Source organism: Papaver somniferum, chromosome 6 (genome assembly GCF_003573695.1).
Source record: "Papaver somniferum cultivar HN1 chromosome 6, ASM357369v1, whole genome shotgun sequence".
Lineage (NCBI taxonomy): Eukaryota > Viridiplantae > Streptophyta > Magnoliopsida > Ranunculales > Papaveraceae > Papaver > Papaver somniferum.
Window position 1 is genome coordinate 89360307 of NC_039363.1, and position 18100 is coordinate 89378406.

At 36.7% G+C, this 18100-nt stretch overlaps 2 protein-coding genes across 3 annotated transcripts; one reads left to right on the forward strand and one right to left on the reverse strand.

Annotated features, from left to right (window-relative positions):
- Window positions 1-368: 368 nt before the first annotated feature.
- On the forward strand, window positions 369-828 carry LOC113285850 (cytochrome c oxidase subunit 6b-3-like). Its single transcript, XM_026534591.1, has 2 exons — window positions 369-685; window positions 775-828. Exons 1-2 carry the CDS (start codon window positions 497-499, stop codon window positions 826-828), a joined length of 243 nt encoding a protein of 80 aa, XP_026390376.1. The 5' UTR covers window positions 369-496.
- Window positions 829-1092: 264 nt separating this feature from the next.
- LOC113288340 lies at window positions 1093-9639 on the reverse strand. Of its 2 annotated transcripts, XM_026537354.1 has the most exons (11): window positions 9437-9639; window positions 7797-8925; window positions 7670-7722; window positions 6613-7075; window positions 6467-6519; window positions 5429-5876; window positions 4908-5336; window positions 4455-4820; window positions 3368-4363; window positions 1623-3280; window positions 1093-1530 (listed from the first exon to the last, which is right to left on the reverse strand). In XM_026537354.1, the coding sequence occupies exons 1-11, from the start codon at window positions 9548-9550 to the stop codon at window positions 1453-1455; spliced, it is 5787 nt and encodes a 1928-aa protein (XP_026393139.1). In that variant the 5' UTR covers window positions 9551-9639; the 3' UTR covers window positions 1093-1452. The 2 variants fall into 2 exon arrangements, with proteins under 2 accessions (XP_026393139.1, XP_026393138.1); XM_026537353.1 differs by having other exon boundaries at window positions 1623-4363.
- Between the last annotated feature and the right edge of the window lie 8461 nt (window positions 9640-18100).

The window sequence follows — 18100 nt, forward strand, 5'->3', positions numbered from 1 at the left end:
ATCTGAAGAATGAATGTGATGGCAACCCGTCTGTTTTAGCTTATCATGGTATTGCCGAAGTGGTAGGAACTCACCATATTAGCAAGCATTCCAAGCCCGTGGCACCTGAGACTGATGACACCTCATTTCAGTGTATGTGACACGTATCTAAAAGTAATTGCCATGTGTATATACATAGTTCCCGGCGCCAGAGCAAAAATTAAATTTTTTAAGTCTAAAGCAAGATTATCATATTATTGATCCCTGGATCGACTAACATTGTTTGATAGACAGAGAGAGAGAGAGATGGCGGATTCAAGCTTAGATTCACACGAGAGGATGAGAGGAAGAGATGTGAATAAAGTGGCAACAGGCCAGCAAGCTCCAAGACCAGTTCATGAATATGGTGAAATCACTCAAGCTCCACCTCAACCACCCGATGACTCCCCGATCATCAACGTAAGTATGCTACTAGTACTAATTAACACTCTAATTTCCGATTCATTCATGCATACATATGATTTTGCTGCAGGTTGATGAGTTGAAAACAGCTCCTTACGATTATCGTTTTCCCACCACTAACCAAACACGCCATTGCTACACTCGCTACATCGAATATCATAGGTGTATAAGAGCCAAGGGGAAGGATGCACCAGAGTGTGAGAAGTTTGCTCGTTATTATCGTTCACTGTGTCCATCTGAATGGGTAATTTAACAAATTTATTAATATATCATGTTCCGAAATCTGTGTCGATTATGCTCTATTTAGTTTTTAATTGTGTTCAAACTCTGCAGATTGAGAGGTGGAACGAACAATTGGAGAATGGCACGTTTCCTGGTCCTCTTTAGCTGACTAATTATTAAGCTTAGTCTTCAAAATACCTGGGTCTCCATGGTGGAGTGTACCGTAGTCTAGGTTTAATCGAGTAGTTATTGATCGGCTGGGAGGACATTTTCTAGTCCTTAGAAGCTTGTTTTGTGCGCTTGAAACTGTATGTATTTTTATGTTCCTGCTGGAGTTAACCAGAGTTGTAACCGGCAGCCATTGTGGGTTTATTCCAGCTGAATCACTGTCAAATTGTGGTGTAGATCAAATGAAATGTAAAATTACAATGAAAAACGCCAAAACTGAATATCCAGAAATCACTCAAATGCTAGTCCGAAGGAGTCTGGAGTTTTTACAGACCACAACTAGTATGCTGACAGAATTCAAGATTACATCACGAGATTTAAGTATGAAAATGAAGAACAGAAAAATAAAGACGTCAAATTATAAAAAACGAGATGTTTCATACATTCCGCAGTAGACTTGGCATACTGGCAATGTTGAAAGACCTCCAAAAGTAGACAATGCTTGATAAGGATAAAGATGTTTTAACCCAACCAAAAGAAGAGCATCAATCTTTGTGTGCATTCCCTTGGCACCTATACAAGAACTTTGAGAAGATTTACCCCTACCAAACTGTTTTTGGCTCAGTTCTCTTTCTCATGAACCAGACTGTTATTGCTCACTTGCTGCAGGGCAGGCCTCTTCGCCATGTGCAGCAGTTCCTGATCACAGTTGATAAGTAAAAGTATGACTAACTGCCACAATAACATACATCACTTGTAAGAACCTTAGGAGGAGCAAAAGATGTAATTACCTTAACAATGGTGTCGTTAGTGTCCGAGAGATTAAGTTGTTTGGCTTTCACCATTTTCCTCAACTGCCCTAAACTTGTAGATTTCAGTTTCCTTTGAACAGTGTTTTCATGTTTGTTCTCCTTCTTCTCTTCGAGTACTAGTTTAGTTGCCACCTTAGAAGTACTTCTCATACTGAACCTGCTCATTTCATCAATCTCCTTGTTGTCATCCAAAACCTTGAAACTTCTTGAACTAGTAGCAGCCTTCTTCTTAGTAGTTGACATTCGAGGGATCTGCTGAACCTGGTTTGCTGAAGTATTTATTTTTATTGGAGTTGCAAGAGGCACAGGAATCTGCTTCACAATCCCATCAGTTGCAACAGCATCTGAAGTCTCATCCACGGCAGAACCATCCGCATTCTCATCAACTATGTCGTCTGAATTGTCCTTCTCATTTTCCTCAACGCCTGAAATCACCAATTTTACATCCGAATCGGCTTCTTCAGCATATGATGTTTCAGTATCAGCTGCTACATTAACACATGGGGACTTGTCAGAGTCCTGCTGAATCTCAAAAGTACACTTTTCGGCTTCCAGACCATCCATTACTTCCTCCACGTCTTTCATTGCTTGAAAATAAAAGCAATCACAATCCAAGGATAATTCCTCAAGTTCAGAAACATTGATAACGTATACCTCAGTCTCACATTCGACTTTATTGGCCACTTTGTAAACATCTGAGTCTTCAAGGTTTTCTGTATTTCGAACTGTTGCAGAAGATCCGAGAGATAGTGTTTCTACTTCAGAAAGCACAGGAGTCTGCTTCACTGTCGGAACAGTTGCAACAACATCCATGTCAGGACTGTGCTCATTCTCCTCAACGATGTCACCAGAACTGTCCTCATTCTCCTCAACAACATCTGAATCGGCTTCTTCAGCATAAGATGTTTCAATATTAGCTGCTACATTAACACAATTGGACTTGTCACAGTCCTGGTGAATCTCAGAAGTACAATTTTCGGCTTCCTGAAAGTCCATTGCTTCCTCCATCAAGTCTTTCATTGCTTGGAAGTAAAAGCAATCAGAATCCAAGATAAATTCCTCAAGTTCAGAAACATTGCCAACATATATCTCAGTCTCACATTCGAGTTTGTTGGCCAATTCGTAAACATCTGTGTCTTCAAGGTTTTCCGTATCCCGAACTGTTGGAGAAGATCTGTCGAGAGATAGTGGTTCAACTTCAGAAAGCACAGGAGTCTGCTTCACAAGCAGATCAGTTGCAACAACATCTGAAATCTCAGAACAGTTCTCATTCTCCTCAACAGAGTCTGAAATCATCAATTTTACAAATGAGTCTTCAAGGTTTTCCGTAGTCGCAAGTGTTGGAGAAGATCCATCAACAGATAGTGCTTCGACTTCAGAAAGCACTGGAATCTGCTTCACATCTGAAATCTCATCAATGTCACCAGAATTGTCATTCTCATTCTCCTCAACACCTGAAATCACCAATTTTACATAAGAGTCTTCAAGGTTTTCCGTATTCGCAAGTGTTGGAGAAGATCCATCAACAGATAGTGCTACACCTTCAGAAAGCACAGGAGTCTGCTTCACAATCTGATCAGTTGCAACAACATCTGAAATCTCATCCATGTCAGAACTGTCCTCATTCTCCTCAACACCTGAAATCACCAGTTTTACATAAGACTCTTCAAGGTTTTCGGTATTCGCAAGTGTTGGAGAAAATCCATCAAAAGATAGCGCTTCACCTTCAGAAATAACAGGAGTCTGCTTCACAATCAGATCAGCTCCAACATCAGAAATTTCATCCACAACACAACTGTCATCATTCTCGTCAACAGTGTCACCTGAATTGTCCTTCTCATTCTCCTCAACAGTGTCTAGAATCACCAATGCCCCATCTGAATTGTTTTCTTTATCATAGGATGTTTCTTCATCAAACAACCCATCAACCACAGCACCACAAATAGCCATGGGATCAAAAATAGCTGCTACATTAACACCTTGAACTTTGTCACAGACATTCTCCTGCTGAATCTTCAAAGTACAATTTTCATCTTCCTGATTGTTCATTGCTTCCTCCATTGAGTCTTGCATTGCTTGTAAAGAGAAGTGATCAGAATCAAGAGATAATTCCTCAGGTTCAGAAAGGTTGACAGCATATGTATCAGTTTCGCATTCGAGTTTACTGGCCACTTCATAAGCATCTGAGTCTTGAAGGTTTTCCGTAATCTCGGCTATTGGAGAAGATTCATCAACAGATAGTACTTCAACGTCAGAAGGCACGAAATAAGTAATCTCATTTTTATCTGTAGCCTTTGATTCCAAGTCATTCACATCCTTCTCTTCAATGACTTCATTTTCCTTAACTTGATCGGCACATTCCACGGGTTGGGAATTAAAATTCAAATTTTCTGAAGTCTCAGCTCCACTAACCCAATCTACTAGAGATGATTCACTATAAACATTACCAATGTTTACTTTAGATTCCTCGGCAGACATCATACATACAACACCGTCTTCAGAAATGCAGTCACCAAAAGCATGAGGACTGCTAGCCTTGAAGAGCTCACCCATGACCGAAGCACTAGCTGGATCTTCAGAAGTAACATTTGAATTACATGTGATTTTTTCAAAATCTCCTGATTTCTCTAGCATCGACAATTCAGTGGAGACCATGATAACACTTACATTTCTAGAAGCCACATCATCTTGTTGTTCGTTTGAAGAATTGCCATCAATTCCTAAAACCACCATCATTATTAGATCAGAACGTTAATAAAAGTTATATGCTTAAAGCAAAAGAAGAGAGTAACTGATAGATAATAGGCTTACCATCATTCTTCTGCAGAACAACTTCAGTTACTTCAGACTCTGATTTCAGCTCCAGGATATTCACTTCCTCAGGCAACATATCAGGATCCAAAGATAATTCTTCAACTTCATTAGTGTTGGCACTACATAACTCAGCCTCACACTTGCGCTCAACGTCGTCAACATCTGTGTTTTCAAGTCTATCCATATTCTCTGATATTGGAGAAGATTCATCACCAACTAGCGCTTCAGCATCAGTAACCACGACATAAGCAGGCTCATTTTCCACTTTGACCACCATGTCCAAAACACCCTTATCTTCATTTTTCTCAAAAGGTTGATCTTCACTTCCAATACAGACCTTTGTAATTTCGGTGTTCTCCTCAACTAATTCAGCAGAAACATCAGTAAAGTGAGAAATGGATTCCTCGCTACGAATAATAAAAGATGAACAGTCTTCTGAAATGCACTCACCAAAAGCATGAGTAGTGCTAGCCTTGGAAAGCTCGTCTATGATCAAAGCACTAGACGGGTCTTCACAATTAACATATGAATCAACTGTAATTTCTTCAACATCTCCAGATCTCTCTACCATCAACAATTCAGTGTAGACCTTTGTAATTTCAGTATTCGCTTCGACTAGAAAAGATTCCTCAGGAGGTACTGTAAAGGCAGAATGGTCCTCTGACACGCATTCACTGAAAACATGAGTAGCACTATCTTTGGGAAGCTCACCCATGATCAATGCAGTAGAGGGTTCTTCAGAAGTAACACTTGACTCAACTGTATCTTCAAAATCTTTAGATTCTTCTAGCATCGAAAACTCACTGGAGACAACGACACTACTTACGCTTCCAGAAGCCACATCATCTTGTTCTTCCTCTGAAGAATTGCAATTAATTCCTACAAAAAACTTCATTATTAGATCAGGATATTAAAATAAAAATTAAACATTTTAAACAAAAGAAGAGAAGAATAACCGATAACAGGGTTACCATCATTCTTCTGCAGAACCACGTCAGTTATTTCAGACTTCATCTCCTCAGCATTTACTTGTTCAGACAACATATCACTCTTCTTAGCTTCTACCTTCTGGACACCCTCAAATTTCTTGAGTTTAGATTTCTTATGCAATCTGGTGGATTGCCTTGAAATATGAGTAACAACGGGAACCTCCTCCTCCTTCTCATTATCAATTTCCTTGGCCCAGGAAACACTTCTTCCAGAAGCTTCTTTTGGGGAAGTCCTTAGTGCTGAAGTTTTGGGTATAATCTCTTTCACTGAAGCAACCGACTTTTCAAGCAAAGGTGCACGTCTGGTTCTGGCAAGACGAACAGGAATTCTAGGTTCATTATCAACCAAATCAGATTGAGGCTTTATTGCAGTTGATGAGTTTCTAGTGGTTACTGTACTCTCTGGCACAGTCTTTTCAACACCGTCAACCTGATCAAATACGAACCCCGATTAGAACAGGAAAAAAGCTTACACTACTTTAGTGGTCCTTACATAAGAAATGAGAAACAATATAGTACTGTATCACACAAGGGAACTTCAAATGATTCATATAATTTTTTTAAAAATCTTCAGACTATTTAACCGCGCTAATGCACTTATTGCTTGGCCTGGCACCTCTTCCATAGGCCTTAACTAGCATTACTTTTCAAGAAGCCTAAACCTCCTGGTCTTAAGTAATAACTAACAAATTTGGTAATAATGGTCTTAGTATACATCACCCATAAGTTAATACTAAACACTAAATTAATCATGGAAGTCATAAAGTTAAAACTTGTTATAAGAATTTGAACTACAATTCAACCCCTGCAAGTTTCTCTTAGATACAAAATTTTCAGGTTACTCATTTAGGATGAAACTTTGATAATTATTCTAATGTAGAAAATGCAGTAGTACAGATGGAAGAAGAAGAATATTCATCTGCATCCAAATCCGAAAATTTACCTATGAAAATAATTTAAAATTAAAGAGACAAATTCTGTAAATAGAAGTGAATATGTGGAGACCATAACACAACTTACGTTTCCAGAAGCCAAATCATCTTGTTCATCCTTAGAAGAATTGCCATTAATTCCTGAAAGCACCATCATTATAAGCTCAGGACATTGAAATAAAAATTAAACGTTTAAAACAAAAGGGAATAACTGATAAGTGATAATAGGTTTACCTTCATTATTCAGCAGAACATCATCAGTTACTTCAGACTCTGATTTCATCTCCTCCACAACTACTTTTTCAGACAACATATCGGTCTTCTTAGCTTCATTTGTTTCTCCTGCCTTCAAGACAGACTCAGATACCTTGAGCATAGATTTCTTCTGCAATCTGGTGGATCGCTTTGCAACATGATTAACAACAGGAACCTCCTCCTCCTTCTCATTATTATTTCCCTTGGCCTTGGAAGCAAGTTTTCCTTCAGTTTTCTTTCGGCAAGCTGTTGGTGCTGCAATTTTGGGTATAATCTCCTCTGAAGCAGATGAGTTTCCAAGCAAACGTGGACGTCTAGATCTGGCAAGACGAACAGGAATTTCAGGTTCATTAACAACCAAATCACATTGAGGTTTTCTTGCAGATAATGGTTTCCTGCTGGTTTCTGGACTCTCTGGCATAGTTTTTTCAACAACATCAACCTGATCAAATACGAAACTCGGGTTAGTGCAATGACAAACAAATAGAACAGGGAAAAAAATTTAAATTAGTTAAATGGTTCCTATGTAATATTCATTATACAAGGGAGCGTCAAATTATTCATCTAATTTTTTCAAAACCTCCAGATTATTTCTTTTGCACCTTGCATCCCTGACAACACAGGCCTAAATTAGCACTACTTCTCAAGAAGCATGAATCTCTGGCTCAGTATAATAACTAACAAAAATGGTAATCATGCTGCTATGTATATGTCATCAGTAAGATAATAATGGACACTAAATTATAAGGAAATCTTAAGACTTGTAATAAGAATTTCAACTACAACTTTCAACCTAACTGCAAATTTCTCTTGGGCAAAAAAATTTCAGGTTACTCATACGGGATGAGATTTGATACATGTTCTGATATAGAAAATGCAGTTGTCCATATCAAAGAAGAAGAATACTATTCATCTGCACTCAAATCCAAAAACTTACCTTTGAAAATAAATTTAAAATTAAAGAGACCATATTCAGTAACTAGAAATGAATATCAGACAACCCCAGAAATTCAGTGGAGACTGGAAAACTACTTACGCTTCCAGAAGCCACATTATCTTGCGCTTCCTTTGAAGAATTGCCATCAATTCCTGGACACCATCATTATTAGATCAGAATATGCACGTAAAAGTTAAGCGTTTAAAACGAAAGGTAATAGGTTTACCGTCATTTTTCTGCAGAACAACGTCAATTACTTCAAACTCTGATTTCATCTCCTCGCCATTTACTTCTTCAGACAACATGTCAGTCTTCTTAGTTTCTACCTCCTGAGCAGACTCAGATATCTTGAGCATAGATTTCTGTTGCAGTCTCTTGGATCGCTTTGCAACAGGATTAACAACAACAACCTCCTCCTCCTCATTATTATTTCCCTTGTCTTTAACATTTACTTCTTCAGACAACATAAGATCAGTCTTCTTAGCTTCCTTCTTAGCTTCTACCTCCTGGACAGACTCAGATGTCTTGAGCTTAGACTTCTGCTGCAATCTACGTGATCGCTTTGTAACAGGATTAACAACAACAACCTCCTCCTCCTTCTCATTATTATTTCCCTTGTCCTTGACATTTACTTCTTCAGCCAACATATCAGTCTTCTTAGCTTCTACCTCCTGGACAGACTCAGATGTGAGTTTAGATTTTTGTTGCAATCTCTTGGATTGCTTCGTAACATGATTAACCACAGGATCCTCTTTCTCCTTCTCATTATTATTTCCCTTGTCTTTCACATTTACTTCTTCAGACATCATAATATCAGTCTTCTTAGCTTCTACCTCCTGGGCAGACTCGGATATCTCGAGCTTAGATTTTTGTTGCGATCTCCTGGATCGCTTTGCAACATGATTAACAACAGGAACTTCCTTCTCCTCCTTCTCATTATTATTTCCCTTGTCTTTGACATTTACTTCTTCAGACAACACACCAATCTTCTTAGCTTCTACCTCCTGGGCAGACTCAGATATCTTGAGTTTAGATTCCTGGTGCAATTTTGTAGATCGCCTTGTATTGACAACAGGAACCTCCTCCTCCTTCACCTTCTCATTATCATTTTCCTTGGCTTTGGAAACAACTTTTCCTTGAATTTTCTTTTGGCAAGCCGTCGGTGCTGCAGTTTTGGCTAAAATCTCTTCAACTGGCTTTTCACGCAGAGGTGCGCGTCTAGTTCTGGCACCACCAACAGGAATTCTAGGTTCATTATCATCAATCAAATCAGTTTGTGGTTTTATTGCAGTTAATGAGTTCCTGCTGGTTACGGGCCTCTCCGTCTCCGGCACAGTTTCTTCAATCTCATCAACCTAATTAAATATGAAACCCTGATTAGTGCAACTACAAGCTAATGGAACGGGAAAAAAGCTTTTAAGAAACACTAAATTATATTCAACCCTAACTGCAGACACAAAATATGAGATCTGATGCAGAGACCAAATTTTCAAAAAACATTCAAGGTTAATCATATAGAGACTAAATTTTCAGAAGTTTTCAATGTTAATCATGTAGAGACCAAATTTTCAGAAGTTTTCAAGGTTGAGTGACCAATCCAGTAAGAAAAAAGGATTATCAAGTCGAGAACCCCAGAAATTAGTCAATTAAAAATCTAATTAGAGCAGTGATTACGCAAAAAAAAAAAAAAAAAAAAAAAAAAAAAAAAAAAAGACACAGACACTGTCAAGACCGTAGCACTTGAAAATTAGAGCAAAAATTAGGGGAAAATAACAAACAGTTTGATCATATAAGTAGATCCGTTGATGTAAGAGTACATAGAACAAAATTAGAGGCGAAAATTGGAGAAATTAAAGGGGAAGTTACCAAATTAAGAGCAGAAAGGGCATCCGCCATGGCTGAATTAGTCATGTTCGCTGGAATATGGTGCTTCTTACAAAGAGATTGAAGATCTTTCCTCTTCATACTGTGATAATCCATGGCATTCGGGAAAAAAAAAACGGTTTTTTTCTAGATCGATTAGAAATGTTTTTCTGACAGAAAGAAATTCTTTTGGGTAAGAAGAATAAGAAGTGTGACCGTTTGAGTGGCGCGTGGTTGAGAATATTTTTATAGAAATTTCAAATTTCAAATTCTAAAGAGATTTATTTTTCATTGGGAACTGGGACAATAATAAAGATTATTATCTGCTTTTTGAATTCCGCCACGTCGTGTAAGTCAAGGACATTTAATAAGATTGCGACCTCGTGGTCTAAATAAGAATTTCTGTCCGTTCGATTTCGTAATGCATCTCCTTGAGATTTGCAATTTTTTAGTGACGACTAGGGAGTGCACCAACTGCAACGAAGGCAGAAGATTGATCGATGTACTTCATTTGAGCAACGTGCCATCCTCTTATCATAGTTTTCATCTCCTCTTCTAGGTCACTTCTAAGAGCAATCATGTATTTGCATGTCCCAATTGCCATGAATGAAAAACTAGGGTTTGCGATTTTCTTAGCAAAAATGAAACTTTATAGTGATGATGAAGACGGGATACATCAGATTATCATGATTTCGATCCTACCAAATTGGATAATTTGTTGAATGAAAAAGAAGATAAAGTGAACCAAAGAATGCTTGAGGATATTATTCAAGCACAAGAACAATTTCGTCAGGAGGAAGAAGATGATAATGCTTCTAATAAACAGGTATGAGTTAAAACGATCTACAAACATGTATTTGCATGTCCCAATTGCCGAATAAGGAAAAAAATTCAAAACTTTAACCCAGAATCGGTTTATTCGATAGCATGCCATAAACCGGTTCTGGGTAAAATCCTCAAATTGGGTACAAGAATCGGTATTTGTTCATCACCAAATAAACGGATTGTAGTAAATTTTTGGTGCGATGGGTACGTGACGAGAATCGGTTTTTGTTGGTGATGTGCATAATCCGATTCCTTCACTTGAATAATCACGTAGAATACACAAAGTTGACAATCTGTTTATTTTCGTGCATATGTAATCCAATTTTGTAGAAAAAAGATCCAGGAGAAATGTGAACAACAATCGTATTATATGACACGAGAGGTGAACCAATTGTATACTTTGAAATTTTTTCGACAATTCCTTAATCGGTCTTTATAGTTGCACATATTATCCGATTACCTATAATCAGTTTACTCGACTGTAACATATAAACCGATTTTGAATCATCAACTTTTTGATATTTGTTGTAGATTGTTGTGGCGTTTGAAGAAGATCAACCCAAAGTCGTATCTTTGTTGGGTCCTGATACCTCTGCCCATTATTTCACCGAATTGGAATGGAAAGATATAAACGATGCAAAGCAATGGTTTATAGACAAGGGAATAGAGATCAAATGCGCGTTAGTTTTGGACCGTCATTCAAGTAAAGATCGTTTGGAATTTGTTTGTGAGAGAGGTGGAAAGCAAGAAAGTCACTGGGCAAAGGACATATTATACGTGAAGAAGACGACAAGGGAATACATTACTAAATCAAAGAAGTATGATTGCCCGTTTAAGCTTATAGTTAATACACGCAAGAAACCCGATGATAGTAAGGTATATACAAGCTCTCTAAAGTGTTGAATGGTTGTCATAATCATGATGATCCGGAATCTCTTGTTGGACACGCGGCCGTTTGTGGGTTGAAACCACATCAATGGGAAACAGTAAGGTCGATGAAAACCTAACCCAATGTCAATACTTTAGAAATATGATGGCATGCGCTTACAAGAAGACAAGGAATTTTACATATCGATGATGAAGGAAGGAAAAACAAGACAAGACAATTAAGTGATTTTTGAAAAAATGGCTGCTAGAGTACAAGGGCCAAAGGGGAATGGACCAATTACCCGGAATTATTGGATGCGTATGCCTCTATGTGGTCATATCTTGGCTGAAACGCGGAGTTGCATTGTTCATATATTTGGTAAGGGATCATGTTATACATACGCACCAAAATACACCATTTGGGATGAATCGCTTAAGGGGAGAATTGTTTTATTCAACCATAACAACATACATTATATCGGTCTTAGAGTATGTGATGATTGTCCATTACCACCGGTAGATAAGTTTAACAAGGTCACTGAGGTCACCAAGGAGTGGCTAAAAAAATACGATGCCAACATGAGGCGATGGGAGGAATTGATCAAGCCGGATCAATTCAATGGTCTTCATTTGTTGGAATGAGTATTTTTCTTATGTTAAAAACTTGATCTATAATGCTTATATTTTGTCACTTTCTTATATTGTATTTTGCAAACTTAAACCAAGCTTAATGAATGAAAGTGATTTTCTTTTTTTGGGTAACTTGGACCTATGAAATTTGTAACAGAATTGGACTTCTAAAATCTTTATAAAGTTCGATTCTGGAGGTAGTTTGCTGCAGCTTTTTCAGATTCGTTTTCAACTGACGATAATGTAGTCCGATTGTTGGTATACAGATATTTTCAACTACACAATCGGAGTACATATGGTCAAAAATGATCCGAATAATAAGTCAGAATCGGTTGATGTGTTCACTGACGTAACCCGATTGTAGTTGATGTTCATCACATAAACCCAGAATCGGGTTATGTAGGTTCACATTAAAACCCGATTAAGATTACAATCGGATTACTGTGATGAACATATAAACCGATTCTCGGTGGGTTTTTAAAAAAAAAAATTTAAAGATATAGTGGTAAATCATTGTAGAGTATCTCTTAAATGGAATGGTTTAAAGGATATTTTAACTCAATCACTTGAATTGTCTGATTTTGGGTTTTCTTATTATTTAACAAAAAGAAATTAGATTTTAATTGTTGTTTGTGATTGATTAGGATTTAGTTTTAATTTTGATGGAAATTAAAAAAACAAAATGAGTTTTGATTGATTAGGATTTGTTAATTAAGTTATAATTTAGTGTTTGTATTTCTGTTAGAATAATTAAGGTTTCTTTAACGGTTAAATTAGTAATTTTACAATCTTTTACACACTCCTTATCATTTTCTATTGGGTCCATGAAGAAATCCATATGCCCCAATTAAGTGGCGTAGGCCCCAATTTAACCAGGGTTATTTTTGCTCTGTCGTTTTAATTTCTTTTGGAAAATCATATGAACATTTATATCATAAAATAAAAAATGTAGTAAAAAATTAGAATGTTTAAGTTTCTCAGTTTATAAAAAGTGTAAATGCTACCCCTAATTTCCTAAGAGCAGGGGATATGGAGGCAGTGTTCTCATTCAATATGAATGAGTATCACTGGATTTGATCAAATTAGATGCTATTATGGAGTGAGAGCAAGCCCGGTTCTTAGGTGGGGCTTTTTGGGTTCCAGCACAAGGCGGGATAGAGCAGTACTATTTCACAGGGCGGAATAAGGCGGGGTAGGGCAGAATTTGAAAAAAAATAAAAATGTTTTGTTCCATGTATAGACTGGGTTTAATTGGCAGTATTGTTTGGATTTTCATTGCATAATACAATTAGGGTTTATAGAGTGATAATCTTTAGTGGAGCATTGTATATATGTTTGGTAATGGATCATGAACTGCGCATTTCCTAGCAACATGAACTGTAATTATATGGTCATGAATTTTAATGCCCTACATCATACCGTGCCATTTTATTACTCCAATATTAGGACCAAAGGGCGTTCTGAGCTTTCTCGCACAGGGTCACCTAAATGTTAGAGACGGCCCTGAGTGAGAGTACACACTAATTCATCAATAATCACTCATGCACTCACTAGAGCGAATGAGTGGGTGAAAGGGGGACTAAACGACAGATTGTTGGCCGTTTGGAAAAAAAAAAACAAATTGAGCGGCTGAGAATTTTCTTTCCAAACTTATTTTTAGAGTTATTAATTTAAAACTCTTAGATGCGAGACCCACAATTAGGTTTTATTATTAAAAAAGAGAAAAAATCTACGAAGAGGTATATATTTAGCCGTTTGGAGAGAAAAATTCTCTCCAGACGGATAAAGATTGGCCGCTTAGCCTATAAATTTAGACTCCCGTGGACAGAAAACACTCTTTCACTCAGTCCTTCACTAAGTTTGCCAGTGAACGTCCATAGACCTTTCTCTAACAAACTTTGAATTTATTTTAGCAAACCTTCAAGTCGAAAACTATAAGGTGTGAGAGGATTTAGAGAATTATTATGATTTGAAATGTGTGTTAGTATTATGGAGAAACCAAATGGCATTTAAACTAAATAGTAACTGATTTTAGTAACCTAGATAGATGAATAGTTTTGGGACAAAATATTCGCCTAGCGAAGTTATTTACTTATTAATAAAGACTATGTTTTTTTATTGATTGTTGTCATTTCTAATTTATGTTATAGAGTTGTAATATATGTCAAACATTTTTTGAATCACTGATCCTACTAAGAATGATGCATTTATGGAATCACCTATATGTGAAGAAATTATATAGTCTGTATTAAATTATGAGAATTGTAGATGACAAAATATACCATCTCCCCAAGAACTGGCGACTGAAGAATAATACAACTGAAACACGAAATAGGACTCAAGGTCAGACGAAGAAGACTTGAACCAAATGACCACCGACTAAGTCACAAGCGATCAAACGAGGCGGAGACATAAAGTTGGGCGCGGATGACCTGAGTTCAGATGCGAATCTAAAGAGTATTCTTGATGTTGTCAGCCAAGGGAAAACCTTGGAATATATGTCAGGTTCGTACTAGCACAAGGAGGGAAAATCTCGAAGGCCAGGCTGTCACGTGCTTGGTCATCTACATGTAATTGTCGTGTTCATATAATGTATAAATAGAAAGAAAGGTTGATGATATAAACAAACTGATTTTGATAATAAAATAAACTTCAGACAATTCTCTCTCCTCTATATCTTTCTGATTCTCTTCTTACTGCCGTTAACCCAAACCAACTTATAAGATAATTAGGAAATCCAGAAAAGAGAACGGAGCACCTATCGTGATCATACCCAGAACAAAAGACACCGACAGGGAATTTGTGAAGGTACGAGTTTATTGTATCTTCATTGACGCCGTCTAAGCATTTAGAATTTCATGATTGATTGCACATAATATAGATCATAATCGTAAATCAGATGCATGATTTGGTAGAATTATTTGACAAACTGCATGATTAAAGCATGATTTGCTCAAATTTTGATGATTTATGTATTTATTAGGCCAAATCATGATAATTCCGATTGAAATCGAATTGATGATCTTGATCCCATAAACATCTCGACCTTAACCATATCTATATATCAATAGTAGAATTTCTTGAAAAAGAAAAATTCCACAAACCTAGATTTAAATTTTACGGATCCATAATGTTTTTCAAGTCAAATCTTGTCTGATTCATGATCTTGTATGAATAGAAATATCAAATCTAGATTTTATTAGAGCATTTCTCGATTGAACCCACAAGTTTTGCTATCTCAAGCTTGTTATCAATGTTAGGTGATCAAGACTGTATCTTGATTTCTAGTCTACTATGTCAAGTTTCGAATAGGTTTGAATTGTAGTTAAATATCATAGATCGCCCTTGAAGACTGAAAAATCGACGAAGACATTTAGGAGAACTTCTGTATCAGGTATGTGAAGATTAGACGATTCTATTTTACTCGTTATACCATCATTTTATCTATTATGACTATGTCGATCAGGGTCGGCCCTGAGGCAAAGTCAACGAAGGTTGACTTTGGGGCAGCACATAGAAGGGGCAGCAAAAATGGGATTTTGTCTATGGGTGGTTTTTGTTGAATAATAAAAATGAAGGATCAAATCACGATCACGGAAAATAAAAAGGACGTATAGCAAAACATATAGGGGAATATTGTAAATAATGACTTACTTTAATGGCTTATTGATAAAATTATAAAGTCTCATATATTACGAACAGATATGCCATTTTTGTCAACTCGGTTTCTCTTCAAAACTCTCATCATCTTCCTTTTTGTTTCTTCTCGGCAATCTCCACACATGAATTCCACCGATATGTATTTACTGATGATCATAGGAAGCACAAAAGAAATAGAGGAAAATCCAAATCCTGGAAAAAGAAAAGAAAAAGCACATCATCATCAAGATTTGGTGAAGATAAGTTGCCCATCCAATTCCCATTGTTGTAGATTGCATCTTTCACTTTTTCGCATCACAGGAACAAATCCTAGAAGAAAATGAAGGTAAAAATGAAAACAAAATCCGAAAACACGATTCTTATTATCATCGATCAATCAAACAAAATTAGAGTTATCTGCGCATTCAAAGTGAGAAAACTAGTTAATATGGCATATGTACTTGTTTGATTGCCTTAATTATCAACAACACCTACCACCATACTTAAACACTGGAAACTTATGACCTAAATTTAAGAATGACGTGAAAATATTCATGACAGACACATACATAGTTATGCTCATGTAAAATCCTCAAACAACCATAATTCATTCCTCCATTTTTATGAAGAAGGGAAACATATTTTAGGTCTTCTTTGGGGCAGAAAAATGTCAGGGCCGGCCCTGATGTCGGTGAGTTATAGTTGATTAACAAAGAAGATATTTCGAGTCAAGCTTGTCTTGTGAAAAATCTCGAAATATGATTTAACAATTGGATGTTCAAAGGTCCTTAAAAATATTAGTTTTATGAATTAATTTTTAGATTAATTAAATATTGCCCATGCAAATGATTATATCACTTGGGAATGTTTCAAACATTAAAAAAGAGAAATATAAACTTACTGAATTTCTCCTCAAGGTAGGTTGGAAAACTCAGTTTGCAAACCATAGATATCTGAGATTCAGAAATACAGGAAGGTTGGCGAACCGTTTCGCAAACCACAAGTTCAGTTGGGAACAGTTCACAAACCTGGTTGGCGAACCGTGGTGAAATGAATTTTATATGTTGGATTAATTGGCTAGCAGTTGGCGAACCCAGTGCACGAACTTTGGTCAACTGAGTTCCGGAGTTTAATATGGTTGGCTAACTTGGTTCACGAACCGTAGCACCTTGACTCGTGAACAAGCCTTGTGATTGGAAAACCGTTGTACCAATTGTCCCGATAATGTTTGGCAGATGCTCAAAGACTTATTATTTTAATATGTTTAGCATTCTAGAACACTCTTAAACACTTTTAATACTTTATTGATCTACAAAACACTTATGTATTTGAATCATGATTAACTTATTAGGTGTTTAAGTAAACATCAAGTAGCTTTTAGTTCTTTGGCTAACTTGCCAAACCGAATAGTCATTATACACGGTTCAGTAATCGAACTTATGTTTATAGTCTTCTATTGTAGTTTGAAGGCCTATTTTGTTTGCTTGATTCTCAAGTTATCTTATCTTGAATTTTAGGCTAACCCAGGTCTTTGAAAACTATAAATAGATAATCTCCGTCAACTTGGAAAATCAATCCCCGACACTTTGTGTCCTAGTTGATTCTCGAGTCCTATTTATTGACCTTTTAGGCCTACGACTAAAAAGACTTCACTTAGGGATTCGTGAAGCCAGATCTGACTATCTTTACCTTGATAGTTCGTGAATCATAATCGTGCTTTCTGTAATTGAGGTTTTTGTAATCTCTTTCAGGAAAGATATGTAGTAATCACAAAGTTTTCTTCGTCTCAGACTTTGTGATTCCTCAAGATAAATATCTAAAGACTGATCTTAGTTGTTCTTTCGACGATTGTTATCGAGAGGTGGTTAGGAATCTAGGATGCTCTTAGGGAGTCGTAAGTTCCGGATTTGTGAGGTTTGCTAGCGTGCTATTGCAAACAGATTCCCACACCTTTATCTTTGATCTAAACGGAAATCAAATATGCTTACTGTTAGAAGCAGATTGGTATCAGAAATCTTCACTTTGGCTGAAGCAACTCTTAGGATGTTAAGGACGTAAGCTAAAAGAATCAAGTATGTAAAACCTTGCAAGATTCAAGACACGTAAGGAGCGTTACTATACCTGAATCACTTGGAGGGTGGATTCAGTCTCAACTACATTCCAGTCTGAAGTCCGATATTAGGCCAGTGTATGTAGCGGCTTAATACGTTGTGGTGTTCAATCTGGAAGAGGTCCTAGGGTTCTTCTGCTATTGCGATTTCCTCGTTAAAAAAATTCCTGTTGTCTTTTGTTTTTTCTTTTCTGCATTATGTTGTTTATATTTAGAATAGGATTTACACAGTTCGTATGTATTCAATCTAAGTAGATAAGTCTGTTTAATTGTACGATTACGAGACTAGTTTCTTGTAGAATTTGTATCTTGAAAGATAGATAACAAGTTTAATCACTTGTGGAATTCAGATTGAATTATTTGGATACGACTAGATTGATCTTGGATATTGATTTTTGAGATCGTCCAAGTACTTTGCTTAACAATCAGGTTCACGAACCTTGTGTCTATACATACAGATTGAGTAGAGTTCGAGATATTAACTCTATACGTATTGTCAAGGATCATTAAGTTGGTCTACTTACAATTGTGTTAAGTTTTGTCTATACAGGTTGTTGAACGAAAAAGTTGGGTTTATTTGGTATCCTATGCGTTTT

Coding starts and splice junctions, on each gene's coding strand:
- LOC113288340 (XM_026537353.1), bottom strand. CDS start 9,550: ATGGATTATCACAGTATGAAGAGGAAAGATCTTCAATCTCTTTGTAAG. Junction 8,926..9,436: donor CCCTTTCTGCTCTTAATTTG/GTAACTTCCCCT, acceptor ATATTTAATTAG/GTTGATGAGATTGAAGAAAC. Junction 4,821..4,907: donor TAGCACTACTCATGCTTTTG/GTGAGTGCATTT, acceptor CTGCTGAATTAG/TTGAGGAGAACACCGAAATT.
- LOC113285850 (XM_026534591.1), top strand. CDS start 497: ATGATTTTGCTGCAGGTTGATGAGTTGAAAACAGCTCCTTACGATTAT. Junction 686..774: donor CACTGTGTCCATCTGAATGG/GTAATTTAACAA, acceptor CAAACTCTGCAG/ATTGAGAGGTGGAACGAACA.